At 39.8% G+C, this 18,065-nt stretch overlaps 1 protein-coding gene across 7 annotated transcripts in view; it reads right to left on the reverse strand.

Annotated features, from left to right (window-relative positions):
• Window positions 1–661: 661 nt before the first annotated feature.
• The window catches only part of LIMCH1 (LIM and calponin homology domains 1), a 179,294-nt gene continuing 161,890 nt past the window's right edge, over window positions 662–18,065 (reverse strand). For 5 of the 7 annotated variants that reach the window (XM_051617424.1, XM_051617428.1, XM_051617427.1 and 2 more), the window contains 11 exons: window positions 16,368–16,396; window positions 15,220–15,303; window positions 13,522–13,614; window positions 12,454–12,558; window positions 10,949–11,085; window positions 10,050–10,171; window positions 8,449–8,572; window positions 7,025–7,111; window positions 4,511–4,619; window positions 3,517–3,619; window positions 662–1,391 (listed from right to left, as the gene is read on the reverse strand). In XM_051617424.1, the coding sequence (XP_051473384.1) occupies window positions 1,366–1,391; window positions 3,517–3,619; window positions 4,511–4,619; window positions 7,025–7,111; window positions 8,449–8,572; window positions 10,050–10,171; window positions 10,949–11,085; window positions 12,454–12,558; window positions 13,522–13,614; window positions 15,220–15,303; window positions 16,368–16,396 (1,019 nt within the window). In that variant the 3' untranslated portion in view covers window positions 662–1,365. The remainder of the gene's footprint in view (window positions 1,392–3,516; window positions 3,620–4,510; window positions 4,620–7,024; window positions 7,112–8,448; window positions 8,573–10,049; window positions 10,172–10,948; window positions 11,086–12,453; window positions 12,559–13,521; window positions 13,615–15,219; window positions 15,304–16,367; window positions 16,397–18,065) is intronic. The other 2 variants (XM_051617425.1, XM_051617426.1) reach the window with 2 other exon arrangements.

An 18,065-nucleotide genomic window follows, 5' to 3' on the forward strand; every position in this document is an offset into this window, starting at 1 on the left:
GTAAAGGGTGAGTGTCAAGAAGATGGAGTTAAGCTTTTTTCAGTGATGACCAGTGATAGGACAAGGAGTAATGGATACAAATTGGAGCACAGGAGGTTTAAGGTGAATATCAGAAAAAATTTTTTTACTGTGAGAGTGACAGAGCACTGGAACAGGCTGCCCAGAGAGGCTGTGGAGTCTTCTTCACTGGAGACATTCAAAACCCGTCTGGATGCCTTCCTGTGTGATGTACTCTAGGTGACCCTGCTCTGGCAGGGGGGTTGGACTAGATGATCTTTCGAGGTCCCTTCCAACCCCTAGGATTCTATGATTCTATGATTCTATGAACACAGGCTCAAGGCTGTCTATTCTGAGCTCTGAATGGCCCCCAAACCACACAGGTTTCTATGCATGAGTTTTCAACCAACTGTAATGTTTGCAAGTGAATGAGTGGATCCCAAACCAGCTCAGATGATCCACGGGCAAGTTGCACACACAAGAGCAAAGCTTCACCATAGCATCAAACCACAGCTCTGAGACTCACCACCCAACTGTGCCCACCCCCTCAGCCACCTCTCCCCCACAACACCTTTCATCAAGTGTAATAACACCATGGGCTGTTCCACTTAGTAAGAAGGATTGCTCCTAATGGGAATCTTGCCATTGTTAATGGTATACAGTCTTCAGGTTTAATGAAGAATTTTTTTATTTGAGAGAACATTAAGCTATAATAATGAACATTACTTGAGGTACACAAACAAAAAAATTCTATCACTAAAGGTGCAATAATTTATTTGTATAACTCCTACCCTCCACTGAAGGTAATATAAACACAAAATGCTTCAGAATTACAGGATGTATTATCAAACTAGTCTCTGTATAAAAAAAGTTATAGCATCAGTTATAACAGAGAAGTCGTGCTGGGATGTTTAGTTTTTCAAATGCACGGATTAGATAATATCTTAGAATTACTTCTCAGCTCAGGTTGGCATATTCTAGAAAGGTTCTGTAAACTTAAACTTTTAAATTCCTAGAAATATTAAAACAGAACAGCTTTATTGCATGTTTATTTTCTTATTACTTTCAAATGAATAAAGTAACAGACTGGAAATTGTAAGCATACCTGAAAGGTGGGATTTTTTTTTATAGTACTTAGGCTTTGCCTTTCCAAATATGGTCATACATATTTTGCAAATCTCTTAAGAATGGGAAAAAGCAACATATTGCATTTTAAAGGAGCAAGTGCAGCATTTTTATGAGTTTTTCAAAATGAGATGAGGGCCATGATGTCCATGGATTGAAGCTCTTACAAGTGATTGTCTGGAGGCAGCCGATACATATGAGAAGTGAGTTCCATCTTGAAAGTTATTAGGACTGAAAGTCATGTCACAATGTAGTTGGCTGTCCAGCAGCTGGGTAAAACAAAACCAAACCAAGTCATTAATTGACAATTTTAACAAGTATGCCTAGGCTTTTCTTTATGTGACCTCTACAATTCCAAAAACTGCATCGGGAAATATATATGTATACTTTTATATCTATCAATCTATATGCTGCTCTTTCTTACTGCAAAGCTGTGGTACTAACTGCAATGAAGGATCTGAGATAACTCCAATGGAACTGTATTTTCCATGTGACAGGGACAAATGCATTCTGCATGCACTTTTCTTTCATCTTGCTCACAAAGTACTTGTGGGTATATTTACTTTCAGGCTCCGCAGTGTCAAAATAGTAATGCAAAGAACCAATGAGTCACCTTTAGCTGTGCTTGTTTTTTGTTACGTGGTCATACTCGGTCCTCGTATTATTTGGCCATACAGGCAATCTCATTAATTTATTTCTCGCCTTTGTCTTCAGCACTCAGAGACCTGTACCTTCTCTCTGTGTGTGACACTGAATACCAAATTCCCTTCCTTGCGAGGTTTTGTTGTAGAGAAATAACTCAACAGTAAAACCCCATTCACTTTTATTTGAAAAAATGAAATATTTTGGACCCTGACTCACTACATAATCTTTAGTGGTTTTCTCTCTTAAGGTTTTTGACAATTCATTTTGAAACATTTTCAAATAAGCTTCTGGCAGTCGAAGTATTTAATCAAGATGTCCTTAAGCATCTCAAAACAATACTGATTAATTCTGTGTTGGTAAGAGACCATGAGTTGTGCTTGAGCATGAAACACTGTGCACAGCCCTGTCTGCACTGCATTTTCTAGCACTGTTTCTGTAGAAATGATGATGGAGCAGGTGATTTCTACAGCATATAAAGTGATAAATAATTTATTTGAGCCTTCATGTATCCTTAAGGGACCTCAATTTTTAGTAAAGCAAAATGGATTAAGAAGGAAAATATTACTTTTATCACCTTCCTCTCCTTCTTTTGTGTAATGATGGATGTGCAAATGTGCACCTTAAGGGTCAGGACCTCATCCATATGAGGAAGGTTTATAGTATCGAGCCTGAAGAGGAAAAGCTATTTCTAAATGTGTCAGGTTAAATAAATACTAAGAAGTTGCTAACATTTCTTAGAATTTAAAAAAAATATCACCAAACAAATTATTATACAATAGCACCCTCTAGCTCTGCTGGTGGGGACATATCTCTCTCCTGGAAAAAAAGAATCTGTCCTGCTAGCAAAAGGTAGAGCTTTCCTACTCCTGGATTTCTATAGACACTGCTTTTGAGTGAGACAAGGGAAACAGTACGTGAAAAGAGCTCTGTATCTCCACTTGTCAGTGAGGACTGCAGGCAGTGATTATACTGACCATTAATATCTATCAGGAAGGTAACGATTACTGTCGTGGGTTTCCTCTGTGTCTTTCTCTCTTCCACTAACTAGAAAGGCAGCATGAGCACTGCCCACCTCATACCACTGGTGACATCAGGGTGAAGCTGAAATGCTCTAGCAATTTGGTATTGGTTATAGAAATCCAGGACTAGGAAGGGCATTCCAGTTACCTGCTCTGAGGCAGAAAACTGCAAGTTTTTTCTGACATGCAATTGTTTGACTCACTCTTCAAAACTTGCAGAAAGTAGCACTTTAACACATCTGGGAATACCATCAAAAGGATTCACTATGAGCTACAGAATGTTCCTAATATTTTCCTTGACCATTTTGTCTGCAAATGGAGGCCTGGAGACATGAAAAACGAGAACTTCTTCAAACAAAGCCCAAAGTTCTAGACCTAGTAGAACTATCTACCTCATGTCATGTCGCAGATCCAAGCCTTCAGGACATCCAATATGTGTACACTGTGTAGGAGTTTGTATTTATGCACATAAACAACCTCTAAGTCTAACAGTGCTAAGCAGAGATCCTCTGGTCAAGGTTTATTTGGGTTGGAAATCTATTTTGATATAAGAGGATGACTAAAATAGCACGGGAAGGCTCCCGTTTCTGTGGCAAAGCTATGCCTGGGTGGCAAAACCATTTGGGCACAAGGGAGAACACATTCCTCCCAGGAGGAGAAACTTGTCAGTAAAAACATGGCAACAGTATTGTTAGAATTCACTGGGTTTTGGACAGGATTTGGTACTTACTCCTGGATCGGATATAACAATCGTTGCAGTTAAGAAGACCATTTCTAATCCTGACATCTGTCCCACTTGCTGCATCTCCCAGCTGTCCCTTGCAAATGCCACACTGTCAATTGAAGAACAGAGAAAGCAAGAGAGATCATCCCCTACTATCTGTCACAACTCTCCTCCAACTTTTTGTCAATAGCTCTTGAAACAATGAGAAAAAAATAACCCCCAGAACTCAGACAATACTCTTAGGCAACACTGCAAATCGATGAAAGGTTTATTTTAGAGCCAACAGTATTTAGGACTGGATTTCAGCAGTCTCCACTTACACAGAAGTGAATTCTAGTGATTTTAAGAGACATTTGATTTTGATGTTGCATTCTAGCGCCAGATGTCTTGATCCTGGACAAAACTTAGAGAGGCCAGAGGTTTAGTTTGGGTAAACATGTAAAACCAAAAAAGGCTTCATGAATGTTTAAACTAAACTTAGCCAGAGATAACGAAAGGGGACATTTTTTGAGTTCTCTGGAAAACACTGTCTTCAGACACTCAAGAACAGTCATGAAGTATGTCTGTTGAGAGCTCTGGTAAAAGGCAAAAGACATTGTCCATTCCATGGTTAAAGCTATCCAACCATGGGTCAGATCAAAGACGGCTTCAGGACTGACTAGCTTTTTGAAAAACATCACAAAGTAACACATTTTACATTTAAAACCAATGTGTACAACTGGGAATTTTATTACACTTCCCTCTGTAAGTGAGGAAGCTAAGTGTGCTTGCTAAATCACAGGTTTTAGTCAATTAACATGCCTGACAACAAAATAACACATTAGCTGCATTACTTCCTCTTCTCTATAAACAAACAAACGAACACAAAAACAAACATACACAGCAAACGTGTGAATACCTTGGACTTCTCATTTTCAATTTCCCACCTACAGCCCCCCCCATACTCTCTCCTCACATTGTGTATGACTTGAGATTTTTCTTAATAAAGCAAGAGACATACCCTGAAGCACTGAATATGGAAATAAAGACCAAGCGTTTCAATAATCATGGCAGCTCCTTTTCCAAGAGGAAGCCCACAGGTAGAACAAAGCTTCTTTCCACTGACAGACCTAGGAGACAAACACATCTTTAAGAAAACAGAACAGTAACTGATGCAAAAACATACCCAAATGTTTACACAGGTTTATGGAGAGGAACAGGATGGGAGGAAGGAGCTCTGCGGGGTGTCACATAAATACACATTGACCCTTCAATGCAGAGTCAATTGAACCAATCAAACCTGATCAGCCTGCATATCTGCCTTGCAGACAAGCAAGCAGAGGACTTAAAATGCCTGAATACACAGCAGCTCAGACTCATTTCCATGCTGGTCTGCTGTGCTATATCAAGGGTAACGCAAGCCTCTTAGCAGAGACCCAGATGACAGGGAACGATGCCTCTGGATTACCATGAGCCAAGTGCCACAGTAACCAAAGCATATATTCACACAAATTACCTGAGTCAGACCCTCAGCCTGGCAATTTCTTAATTTGTCTGCAAATGGATTTGCTTACTGCAAGTCAGAAGGCAGGGATGCTGCTCTTATACCCAGATAAGCTGGCAAAGTCAATAGTAGCAGCATAACTGCAGTAGCACAGACCAGGCATCAGGTACTTGCTAACTAATTTTAGTCTGTGCTGCTGCAGCTACATGCTTGTTAGTATTAGAACTAGCTAAGAGTAAAGCTGAAATCAGATCTCCATCTGCAACACAAAAATAATTCAGCTCTCTCTTTAAGCTTTGGTCCTGTCTAGACCCATCTAGTAAATCGGCTGTTTGGTGACAGCTGGGTGAGGAATCAGAGTCCCAGGAATTACTGGTACCCTTTTTTGTAATAGTTTTAATGGCAGTGCAGGTGCACACTTCTGTGTGTTTCATGGTCTTTGCCTTCTCATGTGTCTGCCTGCCCAATGTTTGTCTAGTGAGATGAACCTCAGACCAAAAGGTTGCCCTTGACATGTGTAACCCATGCTTTTTCAGCCAGGGCTGAAATTAGGAGAGAAAGGTTGGGATACTTAATGACTTTTGAAAAGATGGTTTGATGATATGTACACAGATAAGCAAGTTTACGATATCCTGCTTCATGGTTTTGGTGCAACATCATAATAAGCCACCAACAGAGACAGATCTGGACTGCATAATTATGAAAAAATGATAAACAAAAAACCTCAACGAACCAGAGACAGAAGCAGCACAAAGACTCATCACAACCAGAGAACTGTCCTTGTATCTATCTAATCTCTGTTACTCCTGAACTTACCATTCTTCATCCCACCATGTACACTGACAGCAGAGGCACAACACTGTATTGTTGCTTCATTCTCAATTTTCCTTTTAAAATAATTTCCCTGGTTTCTTCTCCTCCTTGACAACCTTAAGCCTTCTGCTACATCCCTCTCCATTATTCCTGAGTCCACCTTTGGTTTCACTTCTCCACTATCAGAGTTATTGCAAGGACAAGTTAAGGTGTTGAATCAAATAATAAAGTGCTTTGTGAACTTTTTAAGAGATGTTTTCTAATATCTTAGTGGAACAATGAATTTCATCCCTTCAATTGTTTCCAAAACTAAGATTTATTTCAGGAAAAGATCTGGGAAAAGGGTCTCAGATCAGGATATAGCTGCTAAAGAATACGAAGTAGCTATCAGGACGAGTTACATATAGCAAGAAATAATCTGCAATCCTACCAAAACTGAAGTTACAGTGAGAAAAAACAGAATAAGTGGTTCACATGAAAAATTCCTAACAGTTTCATGTCAATGCAAATACCATAGGAAGGAGAGCTTTGCTACCCAATATGAAGAAAGATTATTTAAATAGAACAAAAACTTCCTGTGTTTTCTGTGTTGTAATACTTTACCCGATTTAAAAAGCCAACTGATTTTAATTATCAGTGATTCTATCAGGTTACAGTTTGCTTTTATTTAGAATTAGTACACATCTCACTGAAAGCAGCAGAGCACATTGCTTGAGATAATCAAATTTCTAGGAGACTAGAATCAGTATAAGAAAGAAAAAGCAAAATGTTTCAAGTTTGGAAGTAAAGAAAGGGTTTTTTTTAAGTCAGCAAGTGTTGAAACGTTAGGCAGTGACAACATTTAGAGCACCCTTTGCTCCTGAGCATGAGGCTATGCACAGTGAAGACAACATCCTTTGGCTTAAGTGCTATGCACTCATGCTTTACTGCTCACTTTCACTGGGGTTTATATTGTCCCATCTCAATTTCATTGAAATTTCCATGATCAAGCAGAGTCCTACAGCTGCCTTCTGAACTGTGTTATTTGAAAGCATAACAATACTGCTGAAGTAGGCAAGAAACATGGGAGAGGGACCTAAGTGTCTATTCTGTGGGTGGTTATGAATTGCAACATTTAGAAGAATTAATAGTGCATCCACATAATACTAGTGAGATTTACACTGGAGCAGTTCACCAACGACTACAAGATGTATTTGGTCTGCAAAATTCCTTATTGACCTTTTGTACCTGTTGGGTGACTGACTCAGAGCAGCAGGAGAACACGGAGATGATGGCCCAGAACGGAAGTTCTCATGATAGCCTGCCCTAAAATGCAGGAGAGAAAATGCATTACTACAGCTGAAGAACAATTAAAACCAGAGGTTTTGTATGGAGAAATTTCAGCTGATGGATTTCAGGATATATATTTGCTGTCCACTGCTATTTTGATACAATGAAAACTAGCACATATTTTTTTGGTTCTGAGTCTTGGTATGTTTGCTATTGCTCCATCAGGTAACTCAAAAGGTAATAATCCATGTGCAGACTCCTACCCACCTATCAACCCCCATGATGGTAACTCTCACGATGAAGGATGGTCAAGACAACGGCAGACCACCTTGTACTGTCTGCTTCCCAAAGGACTTACACAGAACTACACTGGTAGAGCAGATGTGGGGTTGTTGATGGAGTTTGTGCCCTCTACTGAGTAAAAAGGAAGCTACCATCACTGAAAAGTGGTTTATTTTTATTTGTGTCCAAATTCTGCAAGAATTTGGTGAGAAAAAGCATAGATATTTTTGTTATGAGAAATCATAGGTTTAATTCAACCTCTCACTGCTTACTAGCTCTTTGAGGATTATAGCTTTAAAAAGATGATTCCTAGAGATTAGTATTTTCTTTCTGCTAGAAATTTGGTGAGGGTTTTTTTCTTCTTTGATGCTTTGTCTTCTGTTTTTGAGTGAGCATTACTAAAATGTAACACCATTTTTTTCAGTAAACATAGGATATGTTTACCTAATAATTGCAAAAAGTGTATTTCTGTAATGGAAAAAGAACATCTTTTTTCATTAGCATATATACGAACACAGTGTCCTGCCAGATACGTGTTACCTCTTGTATCCAGTCAAAACTAACGCAGACTGAGGTTTGATTACCTATTCCTCATATCAAATGGCACGTGTGTGTGTGTGCTCGAGAAAACAGATATTTAATCCACAAATCAACACTCTCAGCAGCAACCAACATGTTTAGAAGCTAGGGAATGAAGTCTTGAATACCAACTTCAAAGAAGCAGACTCCTCCTGACATTATCACCCTGACTTTTAGCCACTTACTAGCTATAAGCGTTTGTCTTAGGGACTTAAATTAAGCACATGAACAGTTAATCAGAGGAGTGTTTAAAGACCTAAGGAGAAAGAAGACAGAGAGTGGCAAGCAAGGGCTGTCCTCCTTCACGAAACTAGTTACTGGGGTGTCCATAACAAGAAAAAGGGGATAAGTATTAGCAGTGTCAGTGGGAAAGCCAGGAATCAAAGGTGCCTGCACACTGCTCAGCTACTCATGAACCTTAACCGACAAAGAATGCTGAGTAGGAATATAAGGGAAGACAGAGTAAGCAGGACTTCTCAGCCTCTGTAATAATCTTTATTTTATGTTCTCACCTCCTCATTTCTCCTGTGGAGCCTGGTTGTTGTCCCACACTCTGGCCCAGGAATGGTCTCTGTCGAATGTCCTCCGTGCGCTGTGGTGACTGCTTTGTCAACAACTGCTGATTCCAGGAAACATCTACAATGGGAGGTGAGTAAACCTCAATACTTGTGATAAAAGGCTTTTGTAGGTACTTACAGACCAGCACAGCTTGTGGGTGCACCATAAAAGAAAAACAAGATGTAGTGTTGCTTAAAAAGAAGTTAACAGAAACCCCCCACAAAGTCAGAGACAGGTTCTGCTATACCAGAAGACCTTTGTGGGACAACATCCCCTTGCATTATCTTCACGTACACATGAGCTACCCTGCTGCTGAATCTCAGTTTCTGAAGGGGGAAAGGGAGAAATCAAACAGTTGTTCATGACTAGCGCTTCAGAAAATGAAGTATTTCTGTCTTTAAGAAGGAAGCACCAGAGAGACAGAAACTTCCAGAGGTGCCTGGAGATCCAAACTTCTCAATATCAAGAGTTAAGAGGAAGACGCTGTAGTCACTGGTCTCCATAAGCCTACTGATAAACAGATTTCTTCCTTTGTAATTTCCTTCTATGTTTCAGATGGTTACACAAGGCTCAGTGACAGTAACAGCCTTCCAGCAATATGCAATGATCTGTGATGGACATTTTGTTTAATCACTACTACAAATCCACAAGGATAGACTGCTGGGCAATGTTTTCTTTACTTGAGAAATCTTTATCAAAGTACTAAGAATACAATAAAACTGTGGACTGGGAAAGCAAACCTGCTAAGCTTCACAAACTGAATTTGCATTTGGAGCAAGTAGTAACACTGAAACTTTTTCTATATATAGACTTTTCATTTTTTAGAATAATCAGTTTTGATGCTAGACTGAAACCAAAATTCTAAAACTCCATTTCAAAATCTTTAATCCTACCTATTTACTCTCCACTGTTTACTTGCATTAGGCAATGATGCTAAATCAGTGAATTTGCTCTTTTTTTAGGGTGACTCTATTGTCAGTAACGCTTTGGGAAAATCCTTTCATTCAAAAAACATCAATATTTATGGGAGCTTAAAAAAAAAATCTATTAGTTTTAAATGTCATCAGACATTTCTAATTACAAAATTGAGACAGGTGTCACTTTAGACTTGGCTTGAAATGGTTAGACATCACAGGCAGTGATTTTTACTGGACTGAAATGGACATAAAGAATCTAATCCGCTATCAAAACACAAAAGAAGCACTGGAAATATGATCTCTCTATCAAGATAAATCCTCTTTGTATGTAAGATCATGTAAAAGATGGAAGGTAACGTGTTTAATTACTACTGTGAACATGCAGCCCTGTAAACAAGATTACTACCTGCAACTGAAATGTTCATCTCTGAGGAAAACAAGAAGACTGAAATTCCAAACGTAACATCTGCAGCTTTGCTAACACGAAATTCCTTTTGAATCTGTGACATTCAAATTTTGAAGATATATATGTAATGTTAATTTCCAAAATTATTTTAAGTTAGATTCCAAGCCACTGTATATACCTGTGAGGTTTCTATTTGGAAAAGAATACACATGTATGAAGAGTCTTGACTTACCCTGAGTCAATGGCAGACTCAGCCTGGCGGGAGAGCTGCGCCCCTTCACTGGCACCTGGTGCTCCTCTTCACCTCCTTTCAGGATGCCAGTCTCTGAGTGTCCTGAGAGCACTTTATTTCCACTGCCAATAAAAATAAGTCATATTGTATAAATGATGCAAAAAAAATGCTACCTAGAACATAGTGGCAAAACCAGACTTTTGAATATCAGTCTACTTTTTGCAACAGATTTTTGTTACTGTGTCAGCAACGATAAAAAAAAAAAATGAGGATAAACTGTCATGAATTAATACATCTCCAAACATGCCAAGTCTTCCTACTTCCATCACACACTGCCACTTAGAAGCACTAAAGATAATTCTGGATTTGTGGAAAAAGGCTTATTTGCCAGAGAAATATCTTTCTCAGTGTTCTCTATCCAGTGCTCAGCACCATCAGATGCTTCTCATCTTTGTGAAAGCTGTTAGTAGCAGCTGAGCAATGACCAGGACTTTGAACACTGTCTGGCAAGACTGGGAACGGCACTTCCAAGAGAGCCAGACAGTCTACATAGACTCTGAGTGAAAATATCTACTGCTCCTTTATTTCTCCAAACAGCCTGTGAAACTTGTACAGAAGACAGAGTGCAGTGACCCACAGAGATGTCAGAGCTACCAAAGCCCTTGTCTGGTTAATGTGAAAGCCTTTCAGCAGAGTCAGCAAGCCTTCTGATATGCAAAACTAGCAGTGCACATTGTCATACACTTGTAAGCCTGTGGCTGTATTGGCATATATTATACCTAACACCAGGCCACCAGATCTGATGCTTCAGTAATAATCATGGGCAGATGTGACATTCTAGAGCTCTACAGAACCACCAAGCTCCACAGGGCTAAGAAACGATTAGGCTGGATCCATACCTTCTATTTTCTTGCCAGAGATCATTTTCCTTGTTTTTTGGAGGTGGTATATGGTCTTGCTCCCAGAACAGCTTTTTCTGCTTTGTAACTTCTTTTTGTTTTCCTTCCTCTGGAGAGCTGTTTGAATCAGTTGCATTCTAGAAGACAGCAGGGGGGGAAATAAGGAGCTTGTTCCTTGAATTCAGCATCAGCACACACATGAGAAAAGCACAGGCTGCCCCAAGATATACTGTGTTGACACATCTTGTCATCATAACGAACATCTCACATTATACAGTGCAATAATTTCATCCTGGTAAGGCTAACCCTGGATTTAACAAAGACTTCAGCTAAACAAACAACTAATTGTAATAAATTGAGTGCAAAACAAGAAAGTGCAGGAATGACCAATTATGAGATGGTGTTTAGGATGAGAAAATAAAACTTGCCACTACATACTTTTGGCAGAAATCCTGAAGTGACTTTGAGAGTCTAGACAGTCTCTCATTGGACTTGGGAGGACTTTGTAAGGGACCTCAGCTTCTTCTCTGCCAGGAGGTAGAGCACTGCTCACATGCTCTGGGCATTCTCAAATGGCAAGGTCAGTACTACTTCCAAAATGGTACTGAAGCAGGTCATACCTGACTGGTAGAGATCCTTCACTTCTGGGTGAAGACACTGCTCTGCATGTGGCACAAGCAACTCCAACCAGGAAGTTACTGCTACACAGCCATGTGGAAAAAGGGTCATGGCTGATGCCCCTGCACTTGGATGAGTGATAAGAGGGGGCAGGAGAGGTGAGAGGAGAATCAGATCATAAATTACTCCTAATCCTAGAGTTGAGTGGAAAAAGGTAGATGTCTTCTTTGGTGGGGGTGCCTTAGGCAGGAGGAAATTAAGTAGGAGTCTCACATTTATTCTACTGATCTCACTTGGGTTGTGAGTAACTGCTAATAACAGGTCTCTGATCTCCAGCAAACACTTATTTAATTAGATGCTAGATGCTTTGAATTAAACATTTTGTGCCACATAAGCCAAAAGAGAGTAGGGAGTGAATATTCCTCTCGTTGTTTTGCTGCTTTCTAGGAGGGATGGTGGAAGAGAAAAAGAGGAAAAGTGGGGAGGCAGGATGCAGCCTTATCTCAGATATGCTTACAGTACTGTCTTACTCTTCAGATTTTAGATGCAGGGAAATCACATCAGATTTTGTTGGCTTTGAGAAAGTAGTTAAAAAAAAACAACAGAAACAAGTGACTATTTTTTCACAGCATCAGTTAAAGAAGAGAAGCAGCTGCAAAGTAAGGAAGTATCAACTCTGCTCTATCCCAGAACTGCATGGCAGCAGTTTGCTTGGGCATATGGTGCTTTAGTTGTGAAAATATACAAGCTACCGCAGTGTGAAGTATCACCAGCTATGGAATGGGTCTCTGTCTCTGTTTCCAGACTTTTTAGCCTTAGTGAAGAATGAAAGTTTGTGTTGAAGAGAGCTTAGTCTTTATTGCCTTACTCATCCATGAGAAACTCACCACTGCCTTGTTTCCTTCAGTGGTACAGGAAGATGAGGAGAGGAGTTCAGCAGAGTTTGAAGAAACAATGAATGGAACAACAGTATCCTCAATTATCTTACGTTCCTAAAAAAACCCCAGAGGATCAGGAGAGAACAGGGTTTAAAAATACTGAATGTTTCCTATGAGCTTAAAAAGCAGAATCATAAAGTTTGGCTACAGGCTCACATTTAAATGGCTAGATAACCTGTGTACCAAGAACCATGGTAACACCTCAGTTTTTTATTTGCTTTAAGGTTTTGCACTCCCTTTCCCTTCATCATTACCATATTTGAGATGGGGTATCAAAAACTAGAAAGAATATTCTGTTTGGAATGGTACCATTGCTTCTTACACCACCAGTCTATTAAATTTCAAATAAAAATATAGTACACAAGAAACTTCTTCTGAAAGTTGAAAAAAAAATGTTTCTCATTCAGATCACAAGCATGGCCCTCAAGCACAGATGGTAAGACATCAATCAGCATGATGTACAACTAGGCAAACTGAAAACATGAATATTTTCCAATTTCCTGCAATAATGACCCACATGACAAATTAAAAACACTATATTCTGTATTGTTAATATTCTACGGCTTTGAACACTACCTGAGGTTTGTTTTGTTTTGTTTTTTTAACAAGGCTGGTTTACAAAACATCTACATGATCAAGCCCAAGGCAGACACAATTTAATCTGGAGTTCCACCAAGTCCAGACACCAAGCATATGCCAAAACACACCAGGCTCTGCCTCCGGAGGGAAGTCTGAGCGTGCCCAGACACAATCACACTGACTCACCCTGACCTGAACTGCAATTAGACACCTCCACCTACGTGGTGGTTCCAAGGATACCTGTCTAAATATTTAAATATTTTTCCTCAGTGCCTGTGGTAGTGTTTAAGAGAAACAATTCTGAGAATTCTGCCTTGAGAAGGCTTTTCATTAACGAATCTAGGTATGGGTTTGTTTTTTTTTTTGGTTAAGTAAGTGGGTGCTTTTAAATACAAAAAAAGTAAGTCAATAAACAGCCTCCTCCTTTGAGCCTTATACCTCCTCGTAGTATCTACGCTCCTCCTCTTCAACTTCTCTTTGGGCCTTTTCCCATTCCTCTTTCAGCTTGTCTTGCTCCTTCTGATACTTCTCCTATAAGAGGATACAAACACAGCTAAATTCAGAGCATTCTGTATTAGGAGTAAGTTCTTTGGTATCTCCACAGTGAAAATGAACCCACTATGATTGGTTTAATCAAAAACAGGCTGAAATAGGAAGATAGAAAATCAAAACATTGATGGGTGTAAAAAAAGGCTTTTCTCTCTCTCCCCACTTGTTTCTAGCACTCACATTTAACATCTTCAAACCTCGAGGAACTTCTAACGTACTAGAAGCTGTTTAATTTGTTCTAAGTTTTAAAACCTCTGCTCAGAAATGGTATTTATACTCAACAATTTCAGTAATTCCTTGCTCATTATACAGTATTAGGAGTTCCAAAAAGCTATCAGACACCTCAAAATTCTTAGGCATGGATTTTACATTAAAAAAATTCAGTAAAGGACGATGTAAACAAGCAGGTTTTGCAGATTCTGGTACTAATTTAAGAGAGGACAGTATAATTTAATGAACAGTGAATACCTCTGCAAGTTTAAAAGATAAAATAATGTGTAAAGGTTTGAAGAGGGTAAGCTTATAATTAGCTAAGAAGCTTATTTCCTTCTTGATGGAATTATTCCTTGAGAACTGTTTTCACACAGTTTTCCATGAAAAATTACCTCTAACAGATCTTTAAAACTGTTTGATGAACTGGTTTGAATATGGAGAAGAACTGTAACTTCCATATATCCATTTTACATCAGTTCCAACTTCCATTCAAATTAGAAACTACATAAAGCTAATCCAGAAAAGATTCATTCACTATTGAGAGAATACTCATATGCCAGAAATATTATTGTAAGAATTTTACACCATTTTAAGAGGAGTCAACCACAATGGCTAAAAAGAAATAATCCCAAAAAAGCAGTAGAGAGACACACAAGCCATTTGTAAAAGATTAAAAAACTCCATTTTATTCTCCATCCTTTGACAGTTGTTTGCTCTTCTGTTACATGGAGGAAAGACAGGATTTGTTTGGGACCAACCTAATCACAGTTTCAAAAGACACTACTGACCAATGGGGAAATTCAAGTTCTCAGGGCCACTGCACTTCTCCCAGATAGGACACAAACTCAGACCTTTTACAGCTTATTCTACCACTAGGCAAAACCGGTGGTCGTTTTGAAGAGGTTTCTCCCTCTCACAAAAAAAATGCCACACCCTTTGTGCCTGAATTTAGCTTGATGTGTTGCAAGAACCTGTGAACAAAAGCAAAATTCTACAACAATCTATTAAGAACTTAATTTTAAAGAAGAGTTGCAGAGGCATCAGAGTCTTGAGAAAGAGGCTCTAAATGATAGAGTCTTGCAGTCTATGTGCAACATACTTTAAATATCGCTGAGGAACAACATTTGGTTTAACTCTGAACTGGCATGCAGAACTAAGTCCTTTTGGTCTTTCATGGAGTGGGGAAGGGAAACATAAGAGTGCCCAACCCACAGAGAACATGTGTTATATTCATTTTATCACTTATTTGTCACAAAATTCGTTCAAACACCCACAAAGGATGTGGAAAACATGACACAAAACACTCAACTTTTGTCCAAAGGGACAATTCAACAGCCGAACCACATGGTGGAAGACATGTAGTTTCTCCCCTACCTGAAGCAAGCGTTCTTGCTCATGTTGCCACCTTTCCTGACGCTTTCGCTCTTCTTCTGGATCCCAGGACCAGAAATTGAAACGCTTGCAGGAATGAAAACCAAGCCATTAGACTTTGACACTGCACCTCACAAGGTTACCAGTGAAAGCTGTGCTTTGCCTGGCCTAGCCCTGGTGATGATGTTAAAATTGAAGATTGAGAGCTAAATAATGGTTCTCTCAGTTAGCAGACAATATCTTTAGCCTCACTGACACTTGGGATTGCCCACAGGTATCCAAATGAGAAAAGAATAATTTGGTTTGCAAAGAAAGGCTTGGGAAACTTCAGCTGGAGAGGAAAAAAAAGGAAAAAGATCTGAAAGAAAGCTCTAAGCAGCACTCAAAAGAGATACCTGTAAGTACTCAGATTTAAAGAAAACATCTATTTTGCTTCTCTATAATCTTCAGTGCAGCATACAAAGCAATTTCTGATTGTAAAAAAGATTCTCTCATTTCATAAGGCTGCCAGCACAACTGCCAATAGCCTTGTTTTAAATTTTTATCCATAATGAAATGAAATCTCAGGCTTCATTAAGGAGCCCATTACATGATACATGTACACATTTAAAAACCTTATAATCAAGAGCAACTTTAGACACTTGATGTCATATTCCTCTCCACTATGAGTTGTACTTGAATCTGATAGGAGGAGATTATGTCTATTTTTATGTGACAAACAGAATATGAAATACAGTGCAATTAAGAGTAGCATTTGTGGTGGTGTGGTGGTGGTTTTTTGTGTGTTTTTTTATTTGTTTCTTTTTTTTTTTTTTTTAAATTGAGGAGACAGTAGAATTGTGGTCTCCTCTGTTTTCTATGCATTTAAAATAGCATGGATAATTTAGACCTACATATTGTTTCAAGATTGTGAACTTCATTGGCTCCAGTAACCAAGTACTATATAGCTTCCTTTCCCTCAGCATAAAAGAAGGATGCATGAAGTCCAGATTCAGACCATGTCTTGATTTAGGTTGTATTTTTTTCTCTCTCATTTCCTGAGAAAAAAAATTCTCATTCTGATTTGGGGATGTTACAAGACAGTTTGCATTAAAAATTGACTTTTGCTAAACACATATCTCTAAACCAAGCAATGAAAAATAGGTACTCACATTTGATTTGTCACCACTATCAGAATCCGCTGTTAAAGAAAAAAAAAACAACAAAAGAACAGATAAAGAAAAAATTAAATTTAACACAGCAAAATGTGCATAACCTGCAATTACAGCTATACTGTAACTGTATAAAAGCTTCATGTTAGTTTTCTATGTGGTCCCACAACCAAATGCAAAGATGAATTGCAGGCAAGTAAACCAGAAAAACAGATTACACCCATCACCAACAAAACTACTTTTAATCTGGGTATAGAGGAGCACAATATTAACTACCATCAGGTTCTACTCTACCACTAGCTAATGCTATCTACATCTGGCCACAGACACTAGCAGTGCTTAGATACTGAGCGTTTCCTTCTTTGATCTACTTTTCCCTTCGCAATTCAGTGCAAGGAAGGAAAAAGCACAGCAAAGCTAGAAGGGTGGGACTACACTATTCAAGAGGCACAGTTGCGAAGAGTACCATTGCCATTTTCTACCCGAATGTCTTTGAAAATTAGGATGATTTCAAGAAAGGTATTTCGAGGCAAGTAATTTAATTTGGGTGCCTGAAGTCAGAGCTTCACAACAACGTGCAACCCAACAGCTCTTTGTCAACTGTGCAGCAGGAATAGACACTTTCTACGAAAGCGAGAGGTAGAACGAGTCCCCGTCATCATCAGCTTTCACCCCTGCCCCACGTCCGAAGACACCTGTGGCTGGAGGCAGCGGAAGGGCTGAAGCTGCTCTGAGGCCGCGATTACCTGGCTGCGAGAAAAACTGTGAGCGCCGCCAGCTGTTGCGCACCCTAAGGGGGACGGCGGCGCCGCGGGGCGGCTCTGCAGGCACCGGCACCGGGACTAGACAAGAAACACAGCGCGGTCAAGAGCCGACGACGGACCCTCCGACCCGAGCTGAGGAGGGGTTTTGACGACAGCGGGGTCGGGCCCGTTGCAGCTGGCTTACAGCGGAGCAGCAGATCCCGCGGAGTGCCCGTATTCGCATGGCACGTCCGTAAGATGGCACCTCAGCTCCCCCGAGAGCTCGACAGCGCCAGCCACGGGCAGCCAGCCCGGCAAGCCTGTGTGTGGTGCTCACGTCCACCCCACTGCAGGTACGGGTTTAAAGGGCCGTCTGATCCGTTCAGCGCTGTATGTGCTGTGACCACTAGAGAGCAGCCACGTGTTTCAGCATCTCTCAAAAAATAGGCGAGAGACCTACAGCTGGTTCCTTGATGTTTGGATTCACCCGTGCCGAACAGAAAACGTCATTGTTCTCAAAGCCTGTTTGGAACGCACCCCCTCACTTGCAACAAGTGAGACTTCTGTTCCTTTTCAAACAATACTGTTTTCCACGGCTACCTTCAGTAGCTTCAATCTTGAGAGCAAAAGGATAATCAATATGTTACCTACACATAAACTAACAACCTAGTACATTCTAAGGGGGAAGAAATCTTTGGGCTATTTTTCTCCCTCTCCTTCTTTCATAATACTTAAACATATCTATCTCTAAAATCAATATAAAACCAAACTACTAAACATTATCAATCTCAAGCAAAACTTCGTCATAAAGGCAAAAAGAAAAAGTTTTGCTTTGCAAGAGCCTCTGATGGGCATGTCCCTCAGTTTGACCTGCACAGAGCCGTTTACCTATGAAAAGGAGCTACACATGAGCAGCTAAGTGCAGAACTGAACTCATTAAGCTTTTATTGCAAGG

Source organism: Apus apus, chromosome 4 (genome assembly GCF_020740795.1).
Source record: "Apus apus isolate bApuApu2 chromosome 4, bApuApu2.pri.cur, whole genome shotgun sequence".
Lineage (NCBI taxonomy): Eukaryota > Metazoa > Chordata > Aves > Apodiformes > Apodidae > Apus > Apus apus.